The 24,389-nt window shown below is 39.0% G+C and overlaps 1 protein-coding gene across 1 annotated transcript in view; it reads right to left on the bottom strand.

The window, feature by feature from the left end:
* Nucleotides 1-24,389, bottom strand: part of LOC124545308 (trypsin-1-like) — a 171,107-nt gene that overhangs the window by 14,741 nt on the left and 131,977 nt on the right. The window contains exon 7 of the mRNA XM_047124213.1: nucleotides 6,258-6,439. Coding sequence (XP_046980169.1) covers nucleotides 6,258-6,439 — 182 coding nt within the window. The remainder of the gene's footprint in view (nucleotides 1-6,257; nucleotides 6,440-24,389) is intronic.

Raw genomic sequence — 24,389 nt, 5'->3', positions numbered from 1 at the left:
AAAAGGGCTGGGGTCTATTAATCAGCAACACATTGAACTTACCGTGAATAAAGAGGAAGTGTAGTAACCAAGTAATACACAAAACCAGTCCAAGTAACACATATATGGTTTTATTCATAAACTACGTAACAATAACAAAAATAAACCTCCACACATAACAAGACAAAAGAAAGAATCATATAAGAGGTCCAACTTAAGTGATATGCAGAACAACTGATGTGAGTGGTACAATTGGAATAAATGTAGTGACAGTGAGTTGGTGCTGCTCCGTATGTGTATATGCACAAGTTGCTGGTAGATGGCATGGCGGAAACCATGCCATATGCGCGTTAGCCATGTCCTGGCCTCTAGTGGTCAACCCACACTGACAAGTTGGTGACTAATTTAAACACACACACATGGTGACATGACACTCAGTAGACACTCACTTGCACACACTAGTAGTGTGATGTAGCACACCTCTTCCTCATGTAAAGAGGGCACCCAAGTGATGGAGGAGATGCTCGCGACCCAACAAGAGACATACCCGGAGTGGTGGCAGCTGGTGCTGATGGTGGGGCTGAAATGATGTGTCAAGTGGGCACCAGAGCATATGGCTGGAACGAGCAGAGACATGGGCATGCCCAAGGGGGATGGGCCTGCTTGGAACCCAATGACAGCAACAGGAAAGAGGATGCCATTGCCACCTCTGTGTCATCATCAGCAGACAGGTCCCAGTATGGAATGGAGATGGGGCTGGATCTACTGGCAATGATGGTGAGGGGGCCCCTGGATGCAGCTTGACTGGAACAGCAGGCTCTGGCAACGGACCTGAAGCCTCAGAAGGACTGGCACCAGGAAGCTGGAACCCCAGGGCGCTGCATGTGGAGGCGGCAGCCAGTGGGATGGGGCACCTCCACAGCAGGTGATGATGGGCTTCAAGCAGAAGGAGGCAGGGCAGACTGTGACAATGGGAGCCGCATCCATGAAGCGGCAGCTGCTTCTGGCAGGGAGTAGGAGTGCAACTGATCAATAGGTGTGGCCATATGGATGTCACAAAGACGGTGTTCCTGGTGGTGTTCAGCAGTGGCTGGTATCCATCTGGGCCTGTGACCAAACCCTGTCACCCACAGTGGCAATCCTGGCACACAGTGGCTGGACAAACCTGACTGTGGCAGGTGTGGCTCAGGCCAAAGAAGATTGAAGAGCATGTGTGACTGCCTCTGTGAAGCAACTCAGCCAGGCTCTGCTCCCCCACATGTGTGAAGTGATAGGTGTTCAGAAAAAGAAGAAGGGCATTATTCGGTGAAGAATTCACAACAAACTTTTCCATTAGGGACTTGAACATACACACTGTCATTCCGATTCACCATTTAATTGAGGATGGAATGGTGGAGCCATAACATGACAAATGCTGTGGCAGGAACAAAACAATTGAATGGTGTGAGAAACAAACTGGGGACCATTATTGGAAACTAAGGCACAAGGCAACCCCTCAACTGGAAAAACCCTCAAAAGTGCATGACTTGTGACCTCAGCTGACATTGACATATGCTGGAGAATGTAAAGATATTGGGAAAATGCATCCACAACCAAAGCCAATAGTAATTCAAGAAGGGACCCGCAAAGCTTATATGCATGCTTGAAGCTGGTCATGGGACAGCGCGCTCTGGGAATTTCCTGTTGTCAGGCACACTGTTCACAAACTGCAAAAAACTGAACAATTTCGCCATCAATCCCTGGCCAAACAACATGACTTCTAGCTAACAGTTTACTGTGCAAACCTTCCCAGTGACCCTGCGCAGAATCTTGTGCCATAATGTGACAGGAATGACTACTCTAGGAGAGAGGTCTTCCGTGGGCAACAGCAAAACACTGTCAGAAACAAAGAAGCGATACTATAAGGAAAAGTAGTTGCACAGGGAGTTCAAAACCTGACACTGCAGTTTATCTGGCCAACCCTGATGAACAAACTGAACCATCTGGCGGAGAACCAGGTCGGCGGCAACGGCAGCTGCTATGCGTGAACTCATTATTGGGAAACCCTTGACCATGGCTTGCACTTCAATATCAAGATGGAAGCAAAGCAATTCTTCATGGTCAAAGTCAGGATCAGGACCCACAGGAAGGGGGAGGGTGTGGGAGGACAAGGCACTTGCACTGAAAGACTGCATACCATGCTCTTTTTCTCTTCTCACTTGAACTATGGTATTGAAATTTGGGGGGCAACAACCAAAGCTAATGTAGATAAGCTACTCATTCTTCAAAAAAGGGGTGTGAGAATAATCTGTGGAGCAAAATATAGGGAATCTTGTCGCAACTTGTTTCCAAAAACACAGGTGTTAACTGTTGTAAACACATACATTCTAAAAGCCATATTGCTTGTGAAAAGACTGCACCCAAACACTTATTCAGATTTCCACCAGTACAATACTAGAAATAAAGAAAGATTTTACATTGGTAGCCACAGAACAGCACTTTATGAAAAGGGGCCTCAGTACGCAGGTATAAAATTAGCTAATGCACTGCCTAGTGCAGTCATGGCTCTTCCTACAATTAAACTGAAACATCAGCTTAAGAAATTTTTAGTAAAACACCCTTTCTACACATTAGAAGAGTACCATACTTATATGAAGAACAACAAATGCTTTGTGAAATTATGTGATTAGAAATCAGTTAACATCTTACTGTAATTTTGTTGTAAATTAATGACGTATTCAGAAGAATGTGTCTTGTGTAGTGTACAAATAACTTTAATCATTACTGTTTCTTTGTACATGTGCAGTGTACCATTTGATGTTGAATAAAGCTATTATTATTATTATTATTATTATTATTATAAATATTTAGATGTAGGTTGAAAATATATTTTGTAATTGTGGCAAGAGAAGGATAGTGCCCAGCGTTGTAGGTGGTGTGCTATCTTGTCAGGCAAGGAAGTGTGAGGGTTAAACAAGGAAGGTTTACAGTCAGTAATAAGGCAAAACTTGGATCCATACAAAAAATATGATATTTATGGAGAGCATAGACTATGACAAGAGCCTCTTTTTCCACCCTGCAAGTAAAGCTGCTGGGCTGGAATTAGGGATTTAGAGGAAAAAGCAACAGGCCGTTCAGAGCCATTGGCATATTGGTGAGCTAGAAACACACCATGGCCATACTGTGAGGCATCAGTTACCAAAACTATGTGCTGGTCCATAGAGAATGTAGCTAAACAAGGGGCCAAGAGTAGTTTGGATCTCAACATTTGAGAAGCGTGTTCGCAGTCTGGGCTCCAGCAAAAAAAGGTACATTCTTGTGTAACAATGCATGCAACAGGTAGGCCAATGTGGCCACCCATGGCAAGAATTTATGTTAATAGGCATCTTTCCTAAAGAGGCCTGAAACTCCTTCATGGACGAGGGGCAAGGCATACATGTAACAGCGAAGATGAGGTCTGGCAGAGGGTGTACCCCATCCTGCAATAACTTGAACCACAAATAAACACTGGAAGATTGAAAAAACTGAGATACTGTGAGGTTACACCATAAGACTGCTGACTCTTAGACAGAAAATAAAGTGCACAAATTGTTCAAGTGATCGCCTCTGGAGGAGCCCGTGGCAACAATAACATCCAGTTAATTAATGCAACCTGGGACAGGCTTAGTCAGTTGCTCTAAAAATCATTTTAAAATAGCAAACACCAAAAGGAAAGCACAAATACTGACAGAGACCAAAAGGATTATTTAAAACCAGAACTCGTTGAGGCTCTTTGTCCACAGGAACCTGCAGATACACTTCAGACAAATCAATTTTAGAAAAGCACTGGCCACCTGATATTTTTTTCCAACAGTTCATGCAAGCTATCTGTCATCCTAGTGGTCACATCATGTGACACTACTGCCATATCGCCCCATGCTTCAATTTGGTCCCCCTGCTGCCTGAGAAACTTCAAAGGATTGTGCTACTTGCAAAACTTCTGCCAATGGGGCGTTTTCACAAAGTAAAGTCTTCTGGAGCACTTCCTTGTCCAGAGCTCAATAGGTAATTGCGCCGCGCACTTTAGTATCTGGATAAGAGTCATTAGGGGCATCAGTAACAAAGTGACATGGCTGAGGCCATGATGTTTGGCTACCCTGGCCCTGTATGACTGGTTTGGTTTCTTGTGGCATCGGTGAATTCAGTTTGTACCACTATGACATGCATTCATTTGCAATGGTACTTGGACAATTAACTGAACATGTGAAAAGTAAGAGCTACTGGTTCTTGCAAAGGGGCAATCTTGACACAGTAATTGATATACCTTCAAGAGAGGAATAAGGCTTTGCACAAATTTGAGTCTGTCACACCGAAGCCCAAAAAATGCTGTCCAAGTCTTATTTTCATAAGCTTCTGAATCCTTAGATGAATCATCATATGGAGAAAAAGAGGTTGGTTAGATTGGTGGAACAGTAGCCTATCTGTTAACAGAAGCCGACAAAGTAGTCGCTGTTGAAGTAAGCTGTTGAATCAGGGCCGGTAGCACAGCATCCATAATGACTAAACCTTGTGAATTCGAACTTAACGACTGCACACACAGAAACTGTTCCAAACTCATCACTAGTCATGTACAAACCAAGTAATATGTGAAACACATCCAAGTAACACAAATATGGCTTTATTCATAGCCCTCTTAACAATAATGGAAATAAGCGTCTCATCACTCCACAAGTAATGAGACAAAATAATCATACAGAAGGTGGAACATAAGCAATACACAAAACAAGCAGCACAAACTAAAAGGACATGGTGAGAGTGAGTCAGTGCTGCTCGGTACAAACATGTGCGCAAGTTGCTCATAGAAGCTGCCTGTAGACATACGGGCGGAAACTGTGCTGTGTGCGATTTTCCTACCTCTAGTGGTCAGCCTTCACTGATACGGTTGGTGGTTGATTTAAGTACACACACATGGCAATATTGCACTTGGCGCACTCACACTTATATGCACTTGTAGCAGGATACTGCAGGAAGCCTTGGACCATTTATTTTGATGATTCTGTGAGTAGGTAGACTGCCACTTCCTAGACTTGTGCCATATGACTGAGAACTTAAGGGACTTATTAATTGAATCATGAATGACCTTTGTCTATGCTTTTTCTGAAACATAAATAGTCAGATAGTTGGTGATGTGTTGTCTTTAAGATCACGTATGTGTATGTCATGCTACCAGTGAATAAATAGAGCCTCTTGTTATTTTTTCATAATTGAGGGTATTATTTTATTACATGATAGTTATTTTATTAACTGATAACCTTGTAGTTGAATATTAATGAACTCGAAGTTATTGAGGTATGACCCTAGCAATAACAATGTCTTTGGCACTGAGAAGTTGACTGTTAGATGTACAGACAATATTAAACAAATACGTTCCAGAATGTAATTAACCAGAACTGCTATAAAATACGAGCTGGGTTAATAAAAAGAATTGTACACTCATGTTCTGAAGGTATCAGAATTGAACTGTGAGGTTTATCATTAACTATGCCTGAATAGTTCAGGTGGTAATACCATTACCTATAAAAGGCAGTGTTCTGGGTTCATGTACCAACCTGGCATACAGTTTTAATTGACAGAAAGTTTTAACACAAGCACTGCTTTTTGAGTTATGCTTTCCACCTTCTATTTATGTACGTTGCACACTTCACATTTATGTTAGTACACAAATAATGACTCCTGCTACACAGTTATCTATGTACTGAAAATAGATAAATACTTATTTTACAACTCCTCATTACAGGAAAGGAATTTGTAAAAGGAGGTAGCAATGAAGTATAATTTCAGTTCACTTTGGAGTATTTTTGATACTACTTGTTTCTTGCCTTACATTTATGTACAACTTGAAACATGATTTTGCACCAAAATATGCATGTTCAAAGTCAGCATCATATTTTTTATATCTTCAGTTCTGCTTTCTTCATTACAGTCAGATTCTGATTTTTTCTATTGTTGAATAAACCGACTGGTATGAAAAAGTAAAATCTCAATCCCTCCCTACAGGTGCATGTGTGTGTGTGCACATATGTATGAATATATCTGTGTGAATTTTGCATTAGTTAGCTCTGAAGAACAGCATTGTTGAAAACATAGCAATACTTCCAGTCTTATTTATGTGCTTATTGACCACTGAAGACCTCAGCTATATTGTGATTTTTTTTAAACTTCTTTCATTATTTATGAACGGTCACTCCTGCATCTTCAGTTTACAGTTTCGACTATTTGGAGGCGTTACTTGTATAGAGTTCTTAAAATCTGGTATTTACCTGGCAAGAATCCTTCCCTCCATCAGGGTAACCAGCACACAGTAGGATGTTTGTATCAAAATCTTCACCGTAATACTCTAGGCACATATCTGATGTCATTATTGGTACCTGTACTTTATACAGAAATTGAGAAGGCGCTCCATCCTCTTGAGTTGCACCCCAGCCACTATCTGTTGCTATGCCTGAAATTTGCAATCATTTATCACAGTTGTTTCCCTCTTTATATTTATTGTAGGACACTTTAAAATAAATGTAAATGAGAATGAAACTAGGTTAGATAAACTGATCAAGATGCTCAAACTTAAATATGTTCTCCTACCTGATGTATTACAACCTTTTGGTAGTAAAAGTTCACAGGTAAACATTTATTTATTATTGATGAAGGTTTCTTGGGTCTCCAGCTGGGTGGTAGCGTTGATATCTTGCGACATTTCGGGAAGTGTCACACTACCCATCTTCTGGTGAAGTGTCGAGATTCACGGAGAGTGGGCTATTTATATGCTCAGTCACCTCCCCCTCCACTAGACCTCGGGCGGCTGCGGTGGACCAGCGGCATGTGCGTGGTGGTGAGGATGGCGGTCGCCCTCAGTGGCCACATTCGGTTCTTGGTGTAAGCATTCTGTCTGCGTCCGCGGCGAAAGACGTTGACAGGCGCGCTCCTGATGGATTGCCACTATCGCAGGGTTCCATGCTGCGCTGAGTAGGTATCCCTCAACTATGTTGACCAGATTGTCATGAATACCTATTTCTATGGATTCTTTGATAACGCTTTCCCAGAAGCCAGATATTCGGCACAGTACCTTCGTGTTTTCGAAGTTGAAGGTAGGTTCTTCATTTATGCTGTGTTCTGCTATGGCTGATTTTTCTGCGTGACCTAGTCACACACATCTGATATGTTCTTCGCAGCGTTTAGATATGCAGTGCTGTGTTTGCCCAATGTATTGTTTTCCACATTCGCATGGTACGCTGTATACTCCTGGTGTGTTAAGGTTCAGCGCATCTTTGGCAGAACCCAGGAGCTCCCTCGTCTTCGGTGGTGGTTGAAGAATGGTTTTGATGTTGTATTTGCCCAGAAGTCGTGCAATTTTGGCCGAGAGCGGACCCACATATGGAAGAAACGTGAGTAGTTTGTCTTCTTCTTCTTCTTCTTCTTCTTCTTCATCATCATCTTCTTCTGGGGTTTTCACTGCTTCCTTCTTCCTTTTAAGCACCTTGTTGATCTGTGTTTCACTGTAGCCATTTTGATGGAAGACTTCCCTCAGGTGTCACAGCTCGGATGGTAGGCTGTCTTTGTCGCAGACGGCGCGCGCCCTATGTACCAGGGTGGTCAGTACTCTTTGGCTTTGTGCTGGATGGTGGCTCTAGTACCTTCCGCCGCGGAAGTCGAACACGCGGCAGAACAAATGGACGTGGTCAGCCCATAGAGAGCTCCGCCTCCGCGGCGGCTATACCACGCAGCAGCTCTCGTGCACCGAGGGCGCCACCGCTAAGCCACGTGCAGACAGCGGCCAATAGCCTCTCCCTCCAGTTTCGTATATAGGGACCCGCTCTGCCCTAGTCCAGCCAGTCTGGTACTCTCTCTGGATTTTGTTTCTATCTCGGCGGTACTGCGTTCTGGTCGTTGCTCGTTGTTGACATTTGCCTGGCTCTGGTTCCGAGTGGATTTACGTTTGGTGTTTGGTGTTGTGGTTTCCACAAGCCTCCGTTGTTTATCTCTTCCTTGTTGTGTCGCTCATAGTCGGTCGTGGTCGGTTGTTGTCAGTTGTTGTTGGTCTGTCGTCCGACTCGTCCTGTGTTTATCCGGTGGTGCGTGCTCCACGGCCGGCGGCTTCCCCGCCTGGCGGCTCCGATCCATGGCCCAAGGCGTTCCCGTTGTTGGTTGTGGTTACTACAGTGGCAGCTTGTTGCATGAAGGTCTTTGTGTGTCTTCTTTCAATGTACTGCATGGCCTAGTGAACCATCTGCCTCCCTCTTAATTAAAATATCAAGGAAGCGGAGGCGTCCATTTTCGTCCATTTCCATTGTAAATTTGATGTTCGGATGGATGCTGTTGAGGTGTTCAAGAAACTCATCTAGCGCCTGTTTGCCATGTCCCCACATAACAAAATTGCCGTCAACATAGTGGAAGAAGTTCTTTGGTTTCTGTCTGGCAGTTTCTAGGGCCGCCTCCTCGAAATGTTCCATATAGAGGTCTGCAATCGCAGAAGCCAATGGGGAGCCCATGGCCACACCGTCGATCTGCTCAAAGAATTCCTCATTGCACTGAAAGTAGGTGGTTGTTAGTGCGTGTTCGAAGAGGCTGACTGTTTGTGGTTCAAAGTGCTGGACTAAAAGTGCCAAGGAGTCTTGAAGGGGCACTTTCGTGAAAAGCGACATCGTGTCGAAGCTCACGAGTAGGTCCTCCCTTGGTAGTCACCGCTGGTCCACCGCAGCCACCTGAGGTCTAGTAGAGGGGGGGGGGGGGGGGGGGGACTGCACATATAAATAGCCCATTCTCCGCTAATCTTGACACTTTGCCAGAAGATGGGTAGTATGACACTTTCCGAAATGTCGTGAGATATCAATGCTACCACCCGGCAGGAGACCCGAGAAACCTTCATCAATAGTTTACGCCGGGAAAGCCTACAGTGACATTTATTTATTATGTTTATTCTGACTGCCACTGTTAGCACTCCCAAATTAACAAAATATTTGTCTTCCATAAAATGAAAATAAGTGAAGGAAGATGATGCTACAAATACTGTGTTGTGGCAAGATTTGTCTTATTTTCTTCCACCAGCTTTCTCTTTATGGGTTTCTTTCTCAACACAGTATACTTCCACACAGTGTTGTTACTCTAAACATGCAAGAGAAGCTTACTTTACATAAAGAAAAAGACTAATCGCAGAACTCACATTAATTTAACAGTGAACAAGAAAATAGTTAAAATTATCACAACAAATGACTATTGGTGCACTTGCTACAGTCAGTATCTATTACATTTTCAGACTGATGCATCAATTCAGTATCAGTCTGACTTCATTCCATATCTGTGTCCAACATCACTATCTTCTCTGAGGAAGAATGGGGTACCATTCTTCCACAGACATTTAGACACCTCTAAAATAGACACCAGCAGAGATCATGTCATCATAAAGGCGAAGGGTGGATACATCCCAATTAATGTCCACTAATAGATGTCTGGATATTTTTGATCAGACAGTGTACTATTCAGTAATCTGTAATTGCCTGCAGTGGCAAACTTTTTAATTTATAATTTACTTTTTAACTGGTCATATATTGTTGGAAGGTTACTCTTTCGTCTAGCTCTAGCTCTAACTGTAAGTAGTGGCTCACCACGCATCTAGAAGCAGAATTGTTTCTTGTTTTTCCATTTGTAGAAACAGTGCTTCAGCAGCATGTATATTATTTTGCTAACAGTTACTACTCGTAATAATGTATTGCCCTTGCACTTACACTACTGCACTCAGCTAGGGAAGCACTTGCCATCACTTCAAAAAATGTTATGCAGCCAACCCAAACCATGGACACTAAATTATGCACCCAACTGTTCACACATGCACGAGCGCGCGCGCGCGATGCGCGCGCACACACACACACACACACACACACACACACACACACACACACACACACACACACACACACACATATGGTTTCTCTAAATCACTTCAGGCAAATGCTGGAGTGGTTTCTTTGAAAGAGCATGGCAGATTTTCTTCCCCATCCTTCCCTAATCCGATTGGACTGATGACCTCACTGTCTGGTCCTCTTCCCCAAATCAACCAACCATTTAATTATTTCACAATTGGCTGCACCCAACTCATATACCTGTCAGTAATCTCAGGGTTACTGAATGCAGTATCAGGAACTATGAAGATTTAAATGTACACATGTTGCATCCCACAAAAGTTACTGAAAGTGCTTGAAATATAAACCATGCATATGCATGCTTGTGGACCAGTTTATTGACTATCTGGTACACCTGTTTATCACTCATATAACAATCTTTCATTAAATAAAGTGAGCAAAGCAAAAGCATGAAAACTTTTTGCTTTCCAGCAAGCAGTCACACAGAAGATGTTCTTGACTATTACAAGAGAAGCAATGAGGAAAACAGACTTTTAAGATTTGCAGGCAACTAAGTACCCATATTCAGACATCCAACACACAACTACCCATGGTCTTTTATCAAACTTCAGGAGCTTTGCCAGTCTTATACCTCTCCATTTAATAGCCCCATAAGGAAGTAAATGACTGATGCTATCAATTGGTGAAAAAAGTTATAAATGAATACTAAACTAAGTGAGCTAGTCAAGTGGTAAGACAATGTGCTGAAGTGAAGTGTTTGTATTACTGTAATCTGTATGCAGTGTAGCATTTCTCTGTCTTTTGTTGCTATTCTAAAGTATACGTCCCTTGTTGCAACATTCATGTTGTTCATGTGCTTTATATTGTGCCCATTTTTCTTAAAGTTTCTGCAGTACGTTGTGGGCCCAGTCCATGGTTCAGGAAACAAATTGGGTACTGTAATTTAGCAATTCATGATGCCATAAATTGTATTGTGTGTACGCAACTACTGAATATTCTCCAGTGGAATTTTTGCAGCTGTAAATCTGAAATGTCTTATATAGCTGCAATGGATTTCCATGGTAATGAGAATCTGCGTGAGGCTGAAAATTTGACCATACAGAAGTTTGCAGTACAAAATTTATTATGTGCGTCAGAAAGCTGATTGTGGAAGTCAGATCACTGTCGGAACTGTCAAAGGAAAAGTTATGGCAATCTTGATGCATGTAAAGATGCACAAGACATGTGGGACAAGCTAAATGCCATGTCTGAACAGAAAACAGAGCAAGCTGCATATTCTGTTCAGTCAGAATTCTTCAATTTTCTCATGAGTTCAGACGATCACATGATGACACATCTCACTCATTTCGAAAACTTGGTTCTTTGAATGGAGCAATTCATGTGAAACCTGATGAATTATCATTAATGGTGTGATGGCTTTACACACTGCATGACACTTATGAATGTCTGTGACAGTCATGGTGGGTAATATCTGAAGATCAACAGACACTTAAAGCCTTTAATGGATGTGTTAACATCTAATGAAATTTGTTGTGCTTATCAGAGGGAGGAATGATGAGACAAGTTAGCTGCACTGTTCACTACCAAAACCAGCATTAAACAAATGAAAAATGGAGATGAGAACAGTGGTAGGAATATTACTTCATCGAATAAACACAAAAAGTTAACAAACAAAAAGAAAGAAGCCTAAAAATTTCGGTTTTGGTGGATTTGGCCATAGTAAAAAAATGTGTGCAAATGTCAAAAACAAACAAAAAACTGTCCATGATCAAAATAAATGTGAACTGTCTGACCAGGCTATCATTGGTGAAGCAATGAGTGCAGAATTGGATGAGGACTCACGGATCACTGATTGTGGAGTGATGAATCACATGGCTAAAAAAACTGTGTACTAAGTTTCCAAACAACTGTGAATATGCATGGGCAGTGGTTGGACTAACTAAGTAAAGGGACTAAATATTTTGACGCTTTTGTCAATGGAGAATAGAAGTTATGCCATATGGATAATGTTTTGTATACTCCAGAATGGTGAAGAAGTGTGTTTTGTGTATCATCTGCTCTGGACAAGGGATTAGACTTTAATAGCATTGTAAAAGTGTGTGGTACATGCTTTGGCAACTTATTTAAGAGGCGGATTTGAGTGACAAAACAAATTCATACTTGTAATCCTGAAGTAAATCTTGTGTCAAAGGAATCTCTGGAAATTTGGCATGAATGCTTGGGTCATCAGAATAAACGCCATATGCAACAGTTATGAAGCAACATCATGTTGAAGTTAAAGACTTTGTGAAGAATTTTGCAAGACATGTGTTATGGGGAAGCAGCATTGGAGCAGTAGTCAGTCAGGACAGCAGCATTCCACAGAACCTGGAGAAGTGATTCATGCTGTTGTACGTGGACTTACAGAGTGTAAATTGCTGGGAGGAGCTGGATAATTTCTCTGCTTTACTTGTGATTTTTCAAGATTATGCATGCTGTATTTTCTCAAGCAGTAGTCTGAGACTCCAGAGAAGATTACGGAAATGTTGAGTATTGTGAAGAATTTTTGTGATCAGCTACCAAAAGCATTCCAGTCTAATGGCAGACAAGAATTCGATAATACTGAAATTAAAGATTTGATTAAAGTAAACGGTGTAAAACTCACCATCACAAATTCTTACACTCCAGAACAGAACGGATGTGCTAAGCATACTAACAGAACTGTTGTGGAACTAGCTCTAAACCATGTTTATGTGTTGACCAGAACTGGCACAAATCATGTGAATGGCAGAACACCCTATGAGGTATTGACTTTATAGATTATACAGCTAAATAATCCTCATATTTGTGGAGCAAAGTGTTTTGGTTGCATTCTGAAGGAAAAGTGAAAGAAATGGGAACCATAAGGAAAACCAGAAATCTTTGTTGGTTATTCTGATGGCATTGATGGCTTTTGAGAGTGGACTGGATCAGAAAATTGGGTTATTTGGAGTAAGGATGTTGTTTTTGAACACAACAAAACCAGGACAATGGTATTACTCCCCAGCAATATGGGCAATTAAAAATTGAGGAATCATGATGAAGATGATGCAAGTGTATTTAAAAGACATACAGAAGCAAGTTATAGTGAAAGAGAATTGAGAGACAAACAACAAAACTCTGTAGGCCATGATTACCGAAGAAGAGCAATGGAGGAAGAAATGGCTTCATTGGAGGAAATTCCTATGTGGACTTTGGAACCTCTATCACCCATTACAAACAGCTGGATTTATAGAATTAAGGGTGTATCTGATGAAAAAATTGATCATTATAAAGCAAGACTAGTTGTTCATGGATTTTCTCAAGAAGAAGGTATGGTATTGACTATAATGAAATGTTAAGTCCTGTTACTAGATACAATACAGTCGGATCAATTTTGAGTACTGCTGTTAGCAGGCATCTTCACTTGGTACATTCTGATGTAAAATCTCCTTTTTTGAATGACTTCTTAAATGAAGAGTTAGATGTGGAGCAGCCTGAGATAGTGATGGGACTTCTTGAGTGTGCAAGCTTCATTGAAGTTTAGACTAACTAAAACAATATCCAAGGTGCTGAAACAATGGTTCACAACTTTCTAATTAATCTTGGGTTTGTGGCAAGTAAGGCAAATCTATGTCTGATCTATTGAGAAGACGGCAAAGACAGCTTGTGGTAGTCCTGCATGATGTTGATGGATTAACGTCACCAAGTAAGAAGAAGGGTCTTAAGTTTCCCTAAGAGAAATTCAAGATGACTTTAAGATTACTGTTGATCCATAGGTTATTTCTTAAATATTAATATTCTGTGTCATGAGAATAAATCAATAGAGATTAATCTAGAAAGTTATGCTTTAGACATTCTTTGATGGTTTAACATTGCAAAGACAAATCCTGTGTCAACTCCAGTCAAGTGATATCTGCAGACAGATGAATTGACCAATGATAAACCCACTAATGCTCATTATCAAGAAGCAGATGGCTGTCTTATGTAGTTGGCTGTAGGTACAAGGCCTGATATAGCAATCGTAGTGAGCTGTGTGTCGCAATTTTTGGAGAGTCCTCAAGAAAATCACTTGTCTGTGATAAAAAGGATTCTAAAGTATATAAAAGCTTCAGTTCCATTAGGTATAATGTGTGATAACCATGGAAATGGAAGATTAGAAATACATACAATGCTGATTACACCAGTGATCAAGTAAATTAAAAAAAAGAAAAGAAAAGACGCTCAGGCAGCAGAGTGATTGCAAGGTTTTTTGAGGGGCGGTTACCTATGCTTGTAAGTGGCAACAGTGTATGTCACTGTCAACAACCAAGTCAGAATATATGGCTGCCAGTGAAGGAGTCAGAGAAGGAATATGGCTATCCAAGCTCCATGAAGAAACTTCACTACTGGAGATTGTCCCTGTTCTTCTTGTTGCTAATGCAAGTGCCATTAAAGTAGCCAGAAATCCTGGATTTCACAAGAGATTGAAGCATATTGATGTTCACATGCACTACATCCATGAGAAAATTCAAGAAGGCCAGATAGCCATCAAGCATGTATTGGGCAATAAGCAAGCTGCAGATCTCACAAACCTGTGCCACCTGTTTGGCTTGAATACATAAAATCATTACATGGAATGTGTTAAGTACTGTATTTAACAATATAAACTTTTAGGGGAAGTGTTGAAGTGAAATGTTTATATTACTGTAACCTCCATGCAGTGTAGTGTGCCTCTGTCTTTTGATGCTGTTCAAAAATATATGTGTCTTGTAGCAACCACATTGTGCATGTGCCCTTTTATTTTGAAGTTTCCACAATACATTGATTTCACATACAAGAGAACCTAGGTTCAATTCCCCACACGGCTACCCAGATTTAGGTTAATTCAGGCAAATTTGGGACAGTTTGTTTGAAAAGGATATGTCCAGTTTCCTTTCCCATACTGTCCAGCCCAAACTTGTGCTCTCTTCTTAACAATCCTGTTACTGAAGGGATGATAGACCCTTCTTCATAAACAATTCCATGACCAGGAACATTCTTACAGTCTACCTTTGCTAATGGGTTTTTGTTGCATAAAGGCAAGTTACAAGCCTCTTGAAGGTTAGCTGTAGCCTGTGATGATGTGCCTCATCTGTGTTTTGTTTAATGACAAAGAGGAGTTTACATTATAGACACTCTTCTGTTTGTCTCTGTTCCCACTTCATACGTCCTTCCATTGTCACACCAAAACATTGACTAAACCAGTGATGTTTAAACACTTCACAACAGGAGTCTGTATAACGTTCCTCACAGATCTCATGCAATATGTGGTTGAAGGTGATTAATTCTTACTCTGTTCTGTCCTGAAGAAAGCTTTGTGCTCTCTGTAGCTACATTCATGTGTAGACAATGTATTTTAGTAGAAGTCCCCTCAGTGCTTTGGTACTATTCCTTGGATTAGCTAACTACAGTGTCTGTAACGTTCAAGACTGAAGTGACCCTTCATTTTTTTCTCTCTGAAATTACCCAGCCATAACATGCACTGAGTAGTTGGTGCTAGCTTCTACTTACTTGAGTTGAAAGGCAGTTACCATTTGTCTTAGCTTGTTTTAATCAGCTCAGTTTAGGGTATATATATGATCCTATGAGTTTTTATATGTGCAGTTCATTGTTTTCAATGATGTTTCTATGTAAATAGCACTGTGGTCACTGGGTGTACCACCATAGTACAATTGCATATTCTAGGAAATACTTCTGCAGACAATAGCAATGCCAACGTTGCTGCGTCTGTTCACTCTCTCTCAGTATGTGTGAAGTGTGTTCAGCACAATCGAGGCTCTAGCCCACCAGTTCTCTCAAAGCAAGTGCTTCTGTTACCATCTGTGTATTCAGTGTCTCAAAGGATAATGTGTGCATTAATATCTGATAATATTAGGAGTTTTTAATGAGTGAAGCAGTTCAGATCCCCATGATGCCAGTCAGATTGAGGTTTTCTGAGGTCTCCCTATATCACTTAATGCGAATGCTTGTGTTTCATAAGAAAATAAACTCTAATCTTGCTTTTTCTTATTAGGAGATTTTTTCCCTCAGGTATAAACTGCAACTTTCAGAATCATTCAAGAGTAAGGCTCAGGATAGTGGGACTGTCCGGTGTACATAGAAGATAACATCCATGTTTCGTCTCCACACTGAACTTCAAATGTTACAACATCCTGAAAACAGAACTGAATACTCAATATAACCCACTCTCTCCACCCACTTCAGACTTAGGTGTTTGTGATTGTTGTGTGTCAGTGACAGCTTAGAATACAGTATGTCAAGCAAGCAGTTGTTTCCAGTGCTGTGCAAATGTAAATTCATTCTATGTGTAAATTGTTGTGTATTTTATTTTACATATATTAAGCAGTTATACATATAGAAACTTGGGAGGGTCATTATGTTTAATAGGCTGAAATGCTCCTTACAGGTTTCTCTTGGACCCATTCTTAGTATTCATCTAATTGCTTTTTTTGTCATTTGAATACACAGTTTGTGCCTGTTGAAATACCGCGTAACAGAATCTCATATTGTAGCTGTGACTGAAAGAATGCATAGTAGCAAAGCATCAATAAACTTTTACTGACAGAATATCTCAGTTTATACAGCAGTAATATCACGCGTGCAAGTTTGCCTGTCAGATAGCTTATGTGGTCATCCCGTGAGAGCCTTTGCTCTATTTTTAGTCCCAATAGTTTGACACTGTGATTCCCTTCTTTCCATACCTTCAGATTAAAATAAATATCCTTCATTTTTGTGCTGTTTATAGATAACTGGTTAGCAATACACCACATTTTACACTTTTCAAGAAGTTCATTATTTTTTTACCACCTCTTGCATACTCTCACCTGTGGAGATCATGGTCATATCATCAGCATATAAGACATTTTTGCAGGTTATATAGTTTGAGAAGTCATGAACATAGACAATAAAGAGGTAGGGTCCAAGAATGGAGCCCTGTGGAATTCCTCTCCTAATTTTCATTAGTTCTGACCTTTCACTGTGCACATGCACTAACTGTTGCCTGTTATTTAGGTATGACTTAATAAAATTAAGTGATTCGTCTGCAATATCATAATATTCTAATTTTTTAACAATTATCTCATGTGATACTGAATCAAATGCTTTGCATAAGTCTATGAGTGTTACAAAGGTGCTCAGTTTCCTTTCAAAACATTGTGGATTTCAGTTATCAGGCTTTCAACAGCTTTTATTGTTGATTGATTAGTTCTAAATCCAATCTGGGTGTCATTAAAGAATTTATTGCTCTCAAAATACATGTAAATCTGTGTGTATGAACAGCTCTCTATGATTTTGGCCAGTACGGGGACAATTAATATTGGTCTACAGTTATCTGGTATTTCTCTGTCACCCTTTTTGTATATGGGGAGTGCAACCACAATTATAAGGCAATTAGGGAAGATGCTATCATCAAGGATTTTATTTGCAAGGCAGAGTAGAGGAGCTCTAATATACTTAATTATGGCCTTTATTTCCGTTCTAGAGTTATTCAGCTTGTTTACAGAGTTATTTATATCTGTAGCAGTATTCTACTCCAGTTAAATCTTTTATCTGTTTTATTCTGTGGTTGCAGAAGAAAAGCTTCCACATCAGTTAAATTGTAACTTTTTGGTACATGGGCGTTTATTGAATTTATGAAGTGTTCATTAAGAGTGTTACAATTAATTGGGTTACTGATTTCTTCCTTTCCCATGTTTATCTAACTTTGAACTATGTTACAGGCAGTGTTACATTCGTTTTTAGAATTTAAAATATACTCTTCATTTGCTTTCATTTTTGCTGCTGTAATTTCAGATTTGTGTATTTTCCTTAAGTCTATATATCTATTTTTGTTTTCTTGACTGCCTTCAATTTTTTCCTTCAGCATGAGTAAAAGGATTCTGATTTTATTGAGGTGTGGGGTGTACCACTTTTTTTGTATGTTGTGGTTTATGCATATTGCTAGGGTTACATCTCTTAGTAATAAGAGGGCAGTTACTGTCTAATGTATTTTTTATATTGGATATGAATGCAAAAAGGCTGTCATTTATACCTTTGTCAATGGTTAGTATTCTACCCCATTCTATTCTACTCAGTACATTTCACATTATTTCAATGTTCTCTTCCTTTAGAACTCTATATATAGTTAGCATCCCGGTATCATAAAGAATCAGATTTCCAATTTTGAGCCATATGCCATCATGGTCAGATAGTCCTAATTTGATAGTATCCCACTCTACTTGACTACTACTTACATACTAATTATATTGTCAAGGTATGCCTCCATTCTGGTCAGTTTTTCATTTGAGCAGTAGTAATTCATTGATCTTAAGATATTTAGGATGTGTACCACAGTTTTTCTCTTTACTCTTACATGTATATTAATGCCTACTGTGCTAAATGTTTTATATTGCTTGTATTTGGCAGTCAGTAAGATTAATTCAGAGAGTTTTTCTGTTAATATCTCCACATCAGAAGCTGGTGATCGGTAAACTGTTGTAATAATGAGTTTCTTAGAGTGTATAACCAAGGCAGATTCTTCAAGAAGTCCTTCAACAGACAGGTTTGTGAGGTCTATGACAGAATATTTTAGGTTCAAATTTTTGTTGATATAAATGGACACTCCACGTGGGCATTGTTTGGACTACAGTAGCTTGTTACCAGTGAGTATCCAAATAGTACAAATAAACTTATTTTTGCACTTTTAATCCAATGCTCATTCACACAGAGAATGTCACACTTAATTTCCTCAACCCAGTACTATAGTTCAGTGACTTTGTTTCTTAGGATTTGTACATTTATATGCAACAAAAGTAGTTCATTTTTGCTGCAGGGTGGTACATTGCTTACATTGGGCTTAGTTTGATTATTTAATTTAAGTGTGTCTTTTGTATTATGTTCTGAAGCTCTTTGTTTTGACCAAGTCTAACACATTTCAGGCTTGGTCAGCCTTATACATTTCTGTGATCTGGTTCTGAGTTTTGAGATATACATTCTAAATTGCTGATACAAGATAATTTATTATTTACCATACTAAGTATTTTTTGGGCCGGCAGTGTCTTTCCTAATCCGCCTAGGCTTTGACCATGTCTTGTATGACAAGTTTCGAGCAGTTGCAATCGTCAGAGGGTTGATGGTTGCAATCACGTCATTCCTTAGTATCTAAAAGCATTAAAATTTTAAACTGTTTGCAGATTGTTTCAAAATACTTGTTTGCTTTGGTTATTTTTCTGTTTACACATGATGATTCAATTAAATTGTAGCAGTGATGTATTTTAAATAATATAACATCTGTATTTGTTAACTTGCCCAATGTTAAGTTCAGAACTGTTGTTGCTGCAGCTGTTTCATTATGGTATCATTGTAACCACCAGTAAGAACTGAAAAGTCACTCTTTGACAGATTACTGCAACCTTCAGTGTTGGTGAGGATCTGGTTAGATCTTGCTCCAGGTTTCACTGTGCCTTTAATTTTAATGTTTTTTCGAGTCATCAGGGTCTTTGTTTTTGTAGCCATCCCTCTTCCAAAACCATTAGAGTAGATTATGAAGTGTGTTGTTTTTTTCTCTTGGTATTTCTTGACTCTGTGTTCCATCTTGTTCTTTACCTGTTGCATTTGATACATTGTTTGTTTTACTCAATTTCAAAACAGGCACCATCACATCTGGGTTGGTGCAACATATTTTGCTGTGGTTTTTATTAGGTGATTTAAATACATCTGCACTTTCTGTGCCACTATCCATGTTGTTCTGTTTCTTGTGTTGGGCTTCAGATGTGATTGTGTGAATTTCATTATCTTCAGGTCCATTATAATTGGGTATGTTACATACTTTAGGCCTAATAGTTTTCGACCTACATTCATCACAGTTCCAGTTTTTTAAGATTATCTCCTGTCCCTTTAGTAAGAGATCTACTTTTGCACATCAAAAATGGTATATATTTTTCCACATTTCGCACGCTCAACACCACTTCTCACAGTTTTCTGTTGTTTTCGACAATGTTTGTTGATCCTGTTGCCTGTATTTTTACTAGTCAAATTTTCTATTACCACATCACTGTACAATGGAGATTCGCACTGTTGTTTTTGTTGTTAAAGTTCATCAATTTTTAGCTTTAACCCATGAATTTCACCTAATAGAATCACTATAATATCGTCTTTAGTGTCTTTGCTGTTTACATTTACGTGCATTTCATCTTTACAGCAATTCAAAAAATACCAAGTCTTTCATTTTGGACTTATGTTTGCACACTTATAATGGTAAACTGTTTCACATTTAGACACATTATTCCTTTGTTGGCACAATACCAGTGGAAGATGTCCGATTTTCTTGCATGTTCAGAGTTGATCGTTGATGCTGCACACACAAGTTCATCTTCGTATTTTTCAGTGTTCGTGCTTCTTCTTTTATCAACTTTTTAAATAATATAACACACCAGACAAGTATTATCACAATAAGTACTTCTATCAGTCATCTGATTATGATACTGTAGACCCACAAAATGTAAAGTATACTGCTATTAAACTACAGCTAGTGAGAGGTAGCATTATCATAGCTTTATTATTAAAATTGATTTTTACTGTGAATAAACAACTACATTTACTCAGCAATTCTAATGATAAACTACTTGCTGCTGAAATGATCAGATCATGAAACCTTCCACTGAGTGGTGTCATGTAGTTTTCACTGAACCAATTTTCATGTACAGAATGTTCTTAACTTCTAGTGTGTTGTGCATTTTCCTTGTCACATACTGCAAAAACTGGACAAAAAATTTTAACTGTGAGTACAAAGTACAAATTAATCTTTCTTGTTGTATAACAAATGATGAAATTTATTTTCAATGAATAATTCTGATTTTTTGCATAAAAAATTCTAATATAATCGTTGCATACAGCGGACACATTTCACTGTTGTAAATTTTTAAATAATAGGTGCCTTGATTCCTTTAGATGTGCAAACAACATTTTCTGGATAGTTCTTTCCTTCAGCTTCACTACATGCAATTGTTGCTTGAGCCCCCTGCCCGCTTTCTCTTAATCTCAATGACGCAGTTTATATTGCTGATGATCCATGTCCTTTTCATCTAAGATGATAAGTGTATACCTCTTGCAGTATCTACCATTTTCTTAATCTGCCTATAATCCTTCATCCTCTTGCTATGTAACTGCTGATTTTGAGTAGCGGTCTTTAATTTTGATTGTTGTTATAAATTCATTTTAATTTTTTCTTTTATCTTCAATTTTCTTTCTATGGCTGTAAATGCAAACTCTTTGGTGATGTCTGCTATCTCTGAATTTGTCCAATGCTACATTCTTTCACATCTTACTGATGAAAATTGCAATTGTTTTGTAAAATTTCACCCTTATTTGTTGCTGGATTTTGTTGTTTTAAATATCTGTTTATTGTTCCACATATTTTCCTGAAATCAATAGCATTTTATCTAAATCTTTATCATAGTCATAGATAATGTCACAAGCTAAATAATCCAAATTATTAACTTATTATATTATTTGAGTATTCACAACACCTTCCAGGTGTTGACAGATGTAAAAATTACCGAACTATCAGTTTAATAAGTCACGGCTGCAAAATACTAACGCGAATTATTTACAGACGAATGGAAAAACTGGTAGAAGCCGACCTCGGGGAAGATCAGTTTGGATTCCGTAGAAATGTTGGAACACGTGAGGCAATACTGACCCAACAACTTATCTTAGAAGAAAGATTAAGGAAAGGCAAACCTACATTTCTAGCATTTGTAGACTTAGAGAAAGCTTTTGACAATGTTAACTGGAATACCCTCTTTCAAACTCTGGAGGTGGCAGGGGTAAAATACAGGGAGCAAAAGGCTATTTACAAATTGTACACAAAGCAGATGGCAGTTATAAGAGTCGAGGGACATGAAAGGGAAGCAGTGGTTGGGAAGGGAGTGAGACAGGGTTTTAGCCTCTCCCCGATGCTATTCAATCTGTATACTGAGCAAGCAGTAAGGGAAACAAAAGAAAAGTTCGGAGTAGGTATTAAAATCCATGGAGAAGAAATAAAAACTTTGAGGTTCGCTGATGACATTGTAATTCTGTCAGAGACAGCAATGGACTTGGAAGAGCAGTTGAATGGAATTGATAGTGTCTTGAAAGGAGGATATAAGATGAACATCAACAAAAGCAAAATCAGGATAATGGAATGTAGTCGAATTAAGTCGGGTGATGCTGAGGGAATTAGATTAGGAAATGAGACACTTAAAGGAGTAAAGGAGTTTGGCTATTTGGGGAACAAAATAACTGATGATGGTCGAAGTAGAGAGGATATAAAATGTAGACTGGCAATGGCAAAGAAAACTTTTCTGAAGAAGAGAAATGTGTTAACATCGAGTATTGATTCAAGTGTCAGGAAGTCGTTTCTGAAAGTATTTGTATGGAGTGTAGCCATGTATGGAAGTGAAACACGGACGGTAAATAGTTTGGACAAGAAGAGAATAGAAACTTTCGAAATGTGGTGCTACAGAAGAATGCTGAAGATTAGATGGATAGATCACATAACTAATGAGGAGGTACTGAATAGAATTGGGCAGAAGAGGAGTTTGTGGCACAACTTGACTAGAAAAAGCGATCGGTTGGTAGGACATGTTCTGAGGCATCAAGGGATCACCAATTTAGTACTGGAGTGAAGCGTGGAGGGTAAAAATCGTAGAGGGAGACCAAGAGATGAATACACTAAGCAGATTCAGAAGGATGTAGCTGCATCAAACCAGTCTCAGGACTGAAGACCACAACAACAACAACAAGGTCCTTTTCTTCTAATATTTTCAAATAATGTTTGTTACAAGCTTTTCCACATTATAGAGTTCCTTTTTTTCTGTTAGCTGTAAGACTGTCTGCCTATAAAAGACAGTTTAAAACAATGTATGTGTGTATACGTATGCCTTCATTGGAAATTGAGTTGCGAATCATGTCATCCAAATGTGTTCAAAAGTGTAGATGATATGCTGCACTCTCATTTGATACTTTTGTATAGTGTGATAACTTGTGCGCATTTCCCATTTAGATCTACAACTTGTTGTGTGTCAACAGTGACAAAATAGATGGCTATATGTGTAGTATTTGCCCTTGTCAGCAGCAGTGGATAGTATTTGTGTTGCAAATGAAAAATTAACATAATTTACTTGCTAAATACCTTACATATGTATTTAGCTGTTAAAGTTATCAAGATTTTTACAATTTATTTCAATTTCTCAGCATTCTCTGTGTGTGTGTGGGGGGGGGGGGGGCAGGGGGGGGGGGGGGAGTTGGCATTTTCTGTATGGATACTCATTGTCTTTATCTATTCAATTGTCCATGTTCTAGTCATACTATCTCATGATCACAGTGATATCGCCATTTATTGATAGGGCCGGTGATATAGAACACGGCAATGAATTAAACATTATATAATGGTCAACAAAAACCTTACCAAAAGCTAATCCCATATCCATAAATGTATCTATGCCATTCGCTTCAGCTAAACAAGGGAAAATCCAGGACTGACTGCAACAAGATTATAAAAAGGATAGTTGCTACTCACTATATAGCACAGAGGCGCTGAGCCTTCTCTTCATTCATGTATCTAACTGGGTGTGTGACATACATTATTGGCACATCCAATACTGAAGGTCCTGCCTATCACACTTTGTAGTATTAATAATTTCAACACAAGTGTATTCCTGCGTAGCACTGCAATAGTATTCACAGGTTGCCTAAAGGCAACAGATTCATAAAGGAAGGAAAATACAGATAGCAATAACAGCTTTCAACGTAAATTGTGTGTTGTGTGGAAAGAAAATTACTGACTATACTATTCCAGGATCAAGATGGCCACAAATAATAAAGGGTATCAGATGAGCAGTTGTAGCAGGTATTGCAAGACAAGCTAATAAAGGTAATAATACACTTTGTGTATCTGAAAAAATGTCAGTGTCATGATCCTTAACAGTTTTTTTTGGTTAGCTTAAAATTCTGAATTATGTAAAGAGTTCCAGCAATAAAACTGGAGTCTTGGTAATTAACAGAATTATTCTCTGGAACATGGGTTTTGAGTGTCTTTGAAATAAGAAAAAGAGTACCATGCTGCAATACTGTTAAAGCAGTTTTCACTGCCACACCATCATGTAACTTAAAATTCAGTTCTTACACATTTTAGAAGACTTTGTTACATTACATTACTACTCATTCATAGATCATGAATATGCCATTTCGTAATGATGCAGAATATGTTGGTTTAACATAAGTTTAATTTACACAATATAATTATTTTATTTATTTATTTTTACAGTTACAACTTCATATCTAAAAATTCATCTATTGAGTAGAAGGAGCTGTCATGCTGAAATTATGTTAATTTCTTTTCAAATTTTGGCTGGCTATCAGTGAATATGCAGAGTTCCTTAAATAAATGTCTGCAAGGTGATCGTGGGTGGGCTCCAGCTATTATTCAGATTACGTGTTCTTGTGCTATGGATATCTTTTCTCTTAATGATGAATTACCCCAAAATTTGATGCCATATGAAATCA

This window comes from Schistocerca americana, chromosome 1 (assembly GCF_021461395.2).
Source record: "Schistocerca americana isolate TAMUIC-IGC-003095 chromosome 1, iqSchAmer2.1, whole genome shotgun sequence".
Lineage (NCBI taxonomy): Eukaryota > Metazoa > Arthropoda > Insecta > Orthoptera > Acrididae > Schistocerca > Schistocerca americana.
The sequence above is the reverse complement of the archived record's forward strand: the minus strand, read 5'-3'. Positions and strand labels throughout refer to the sequence as shown.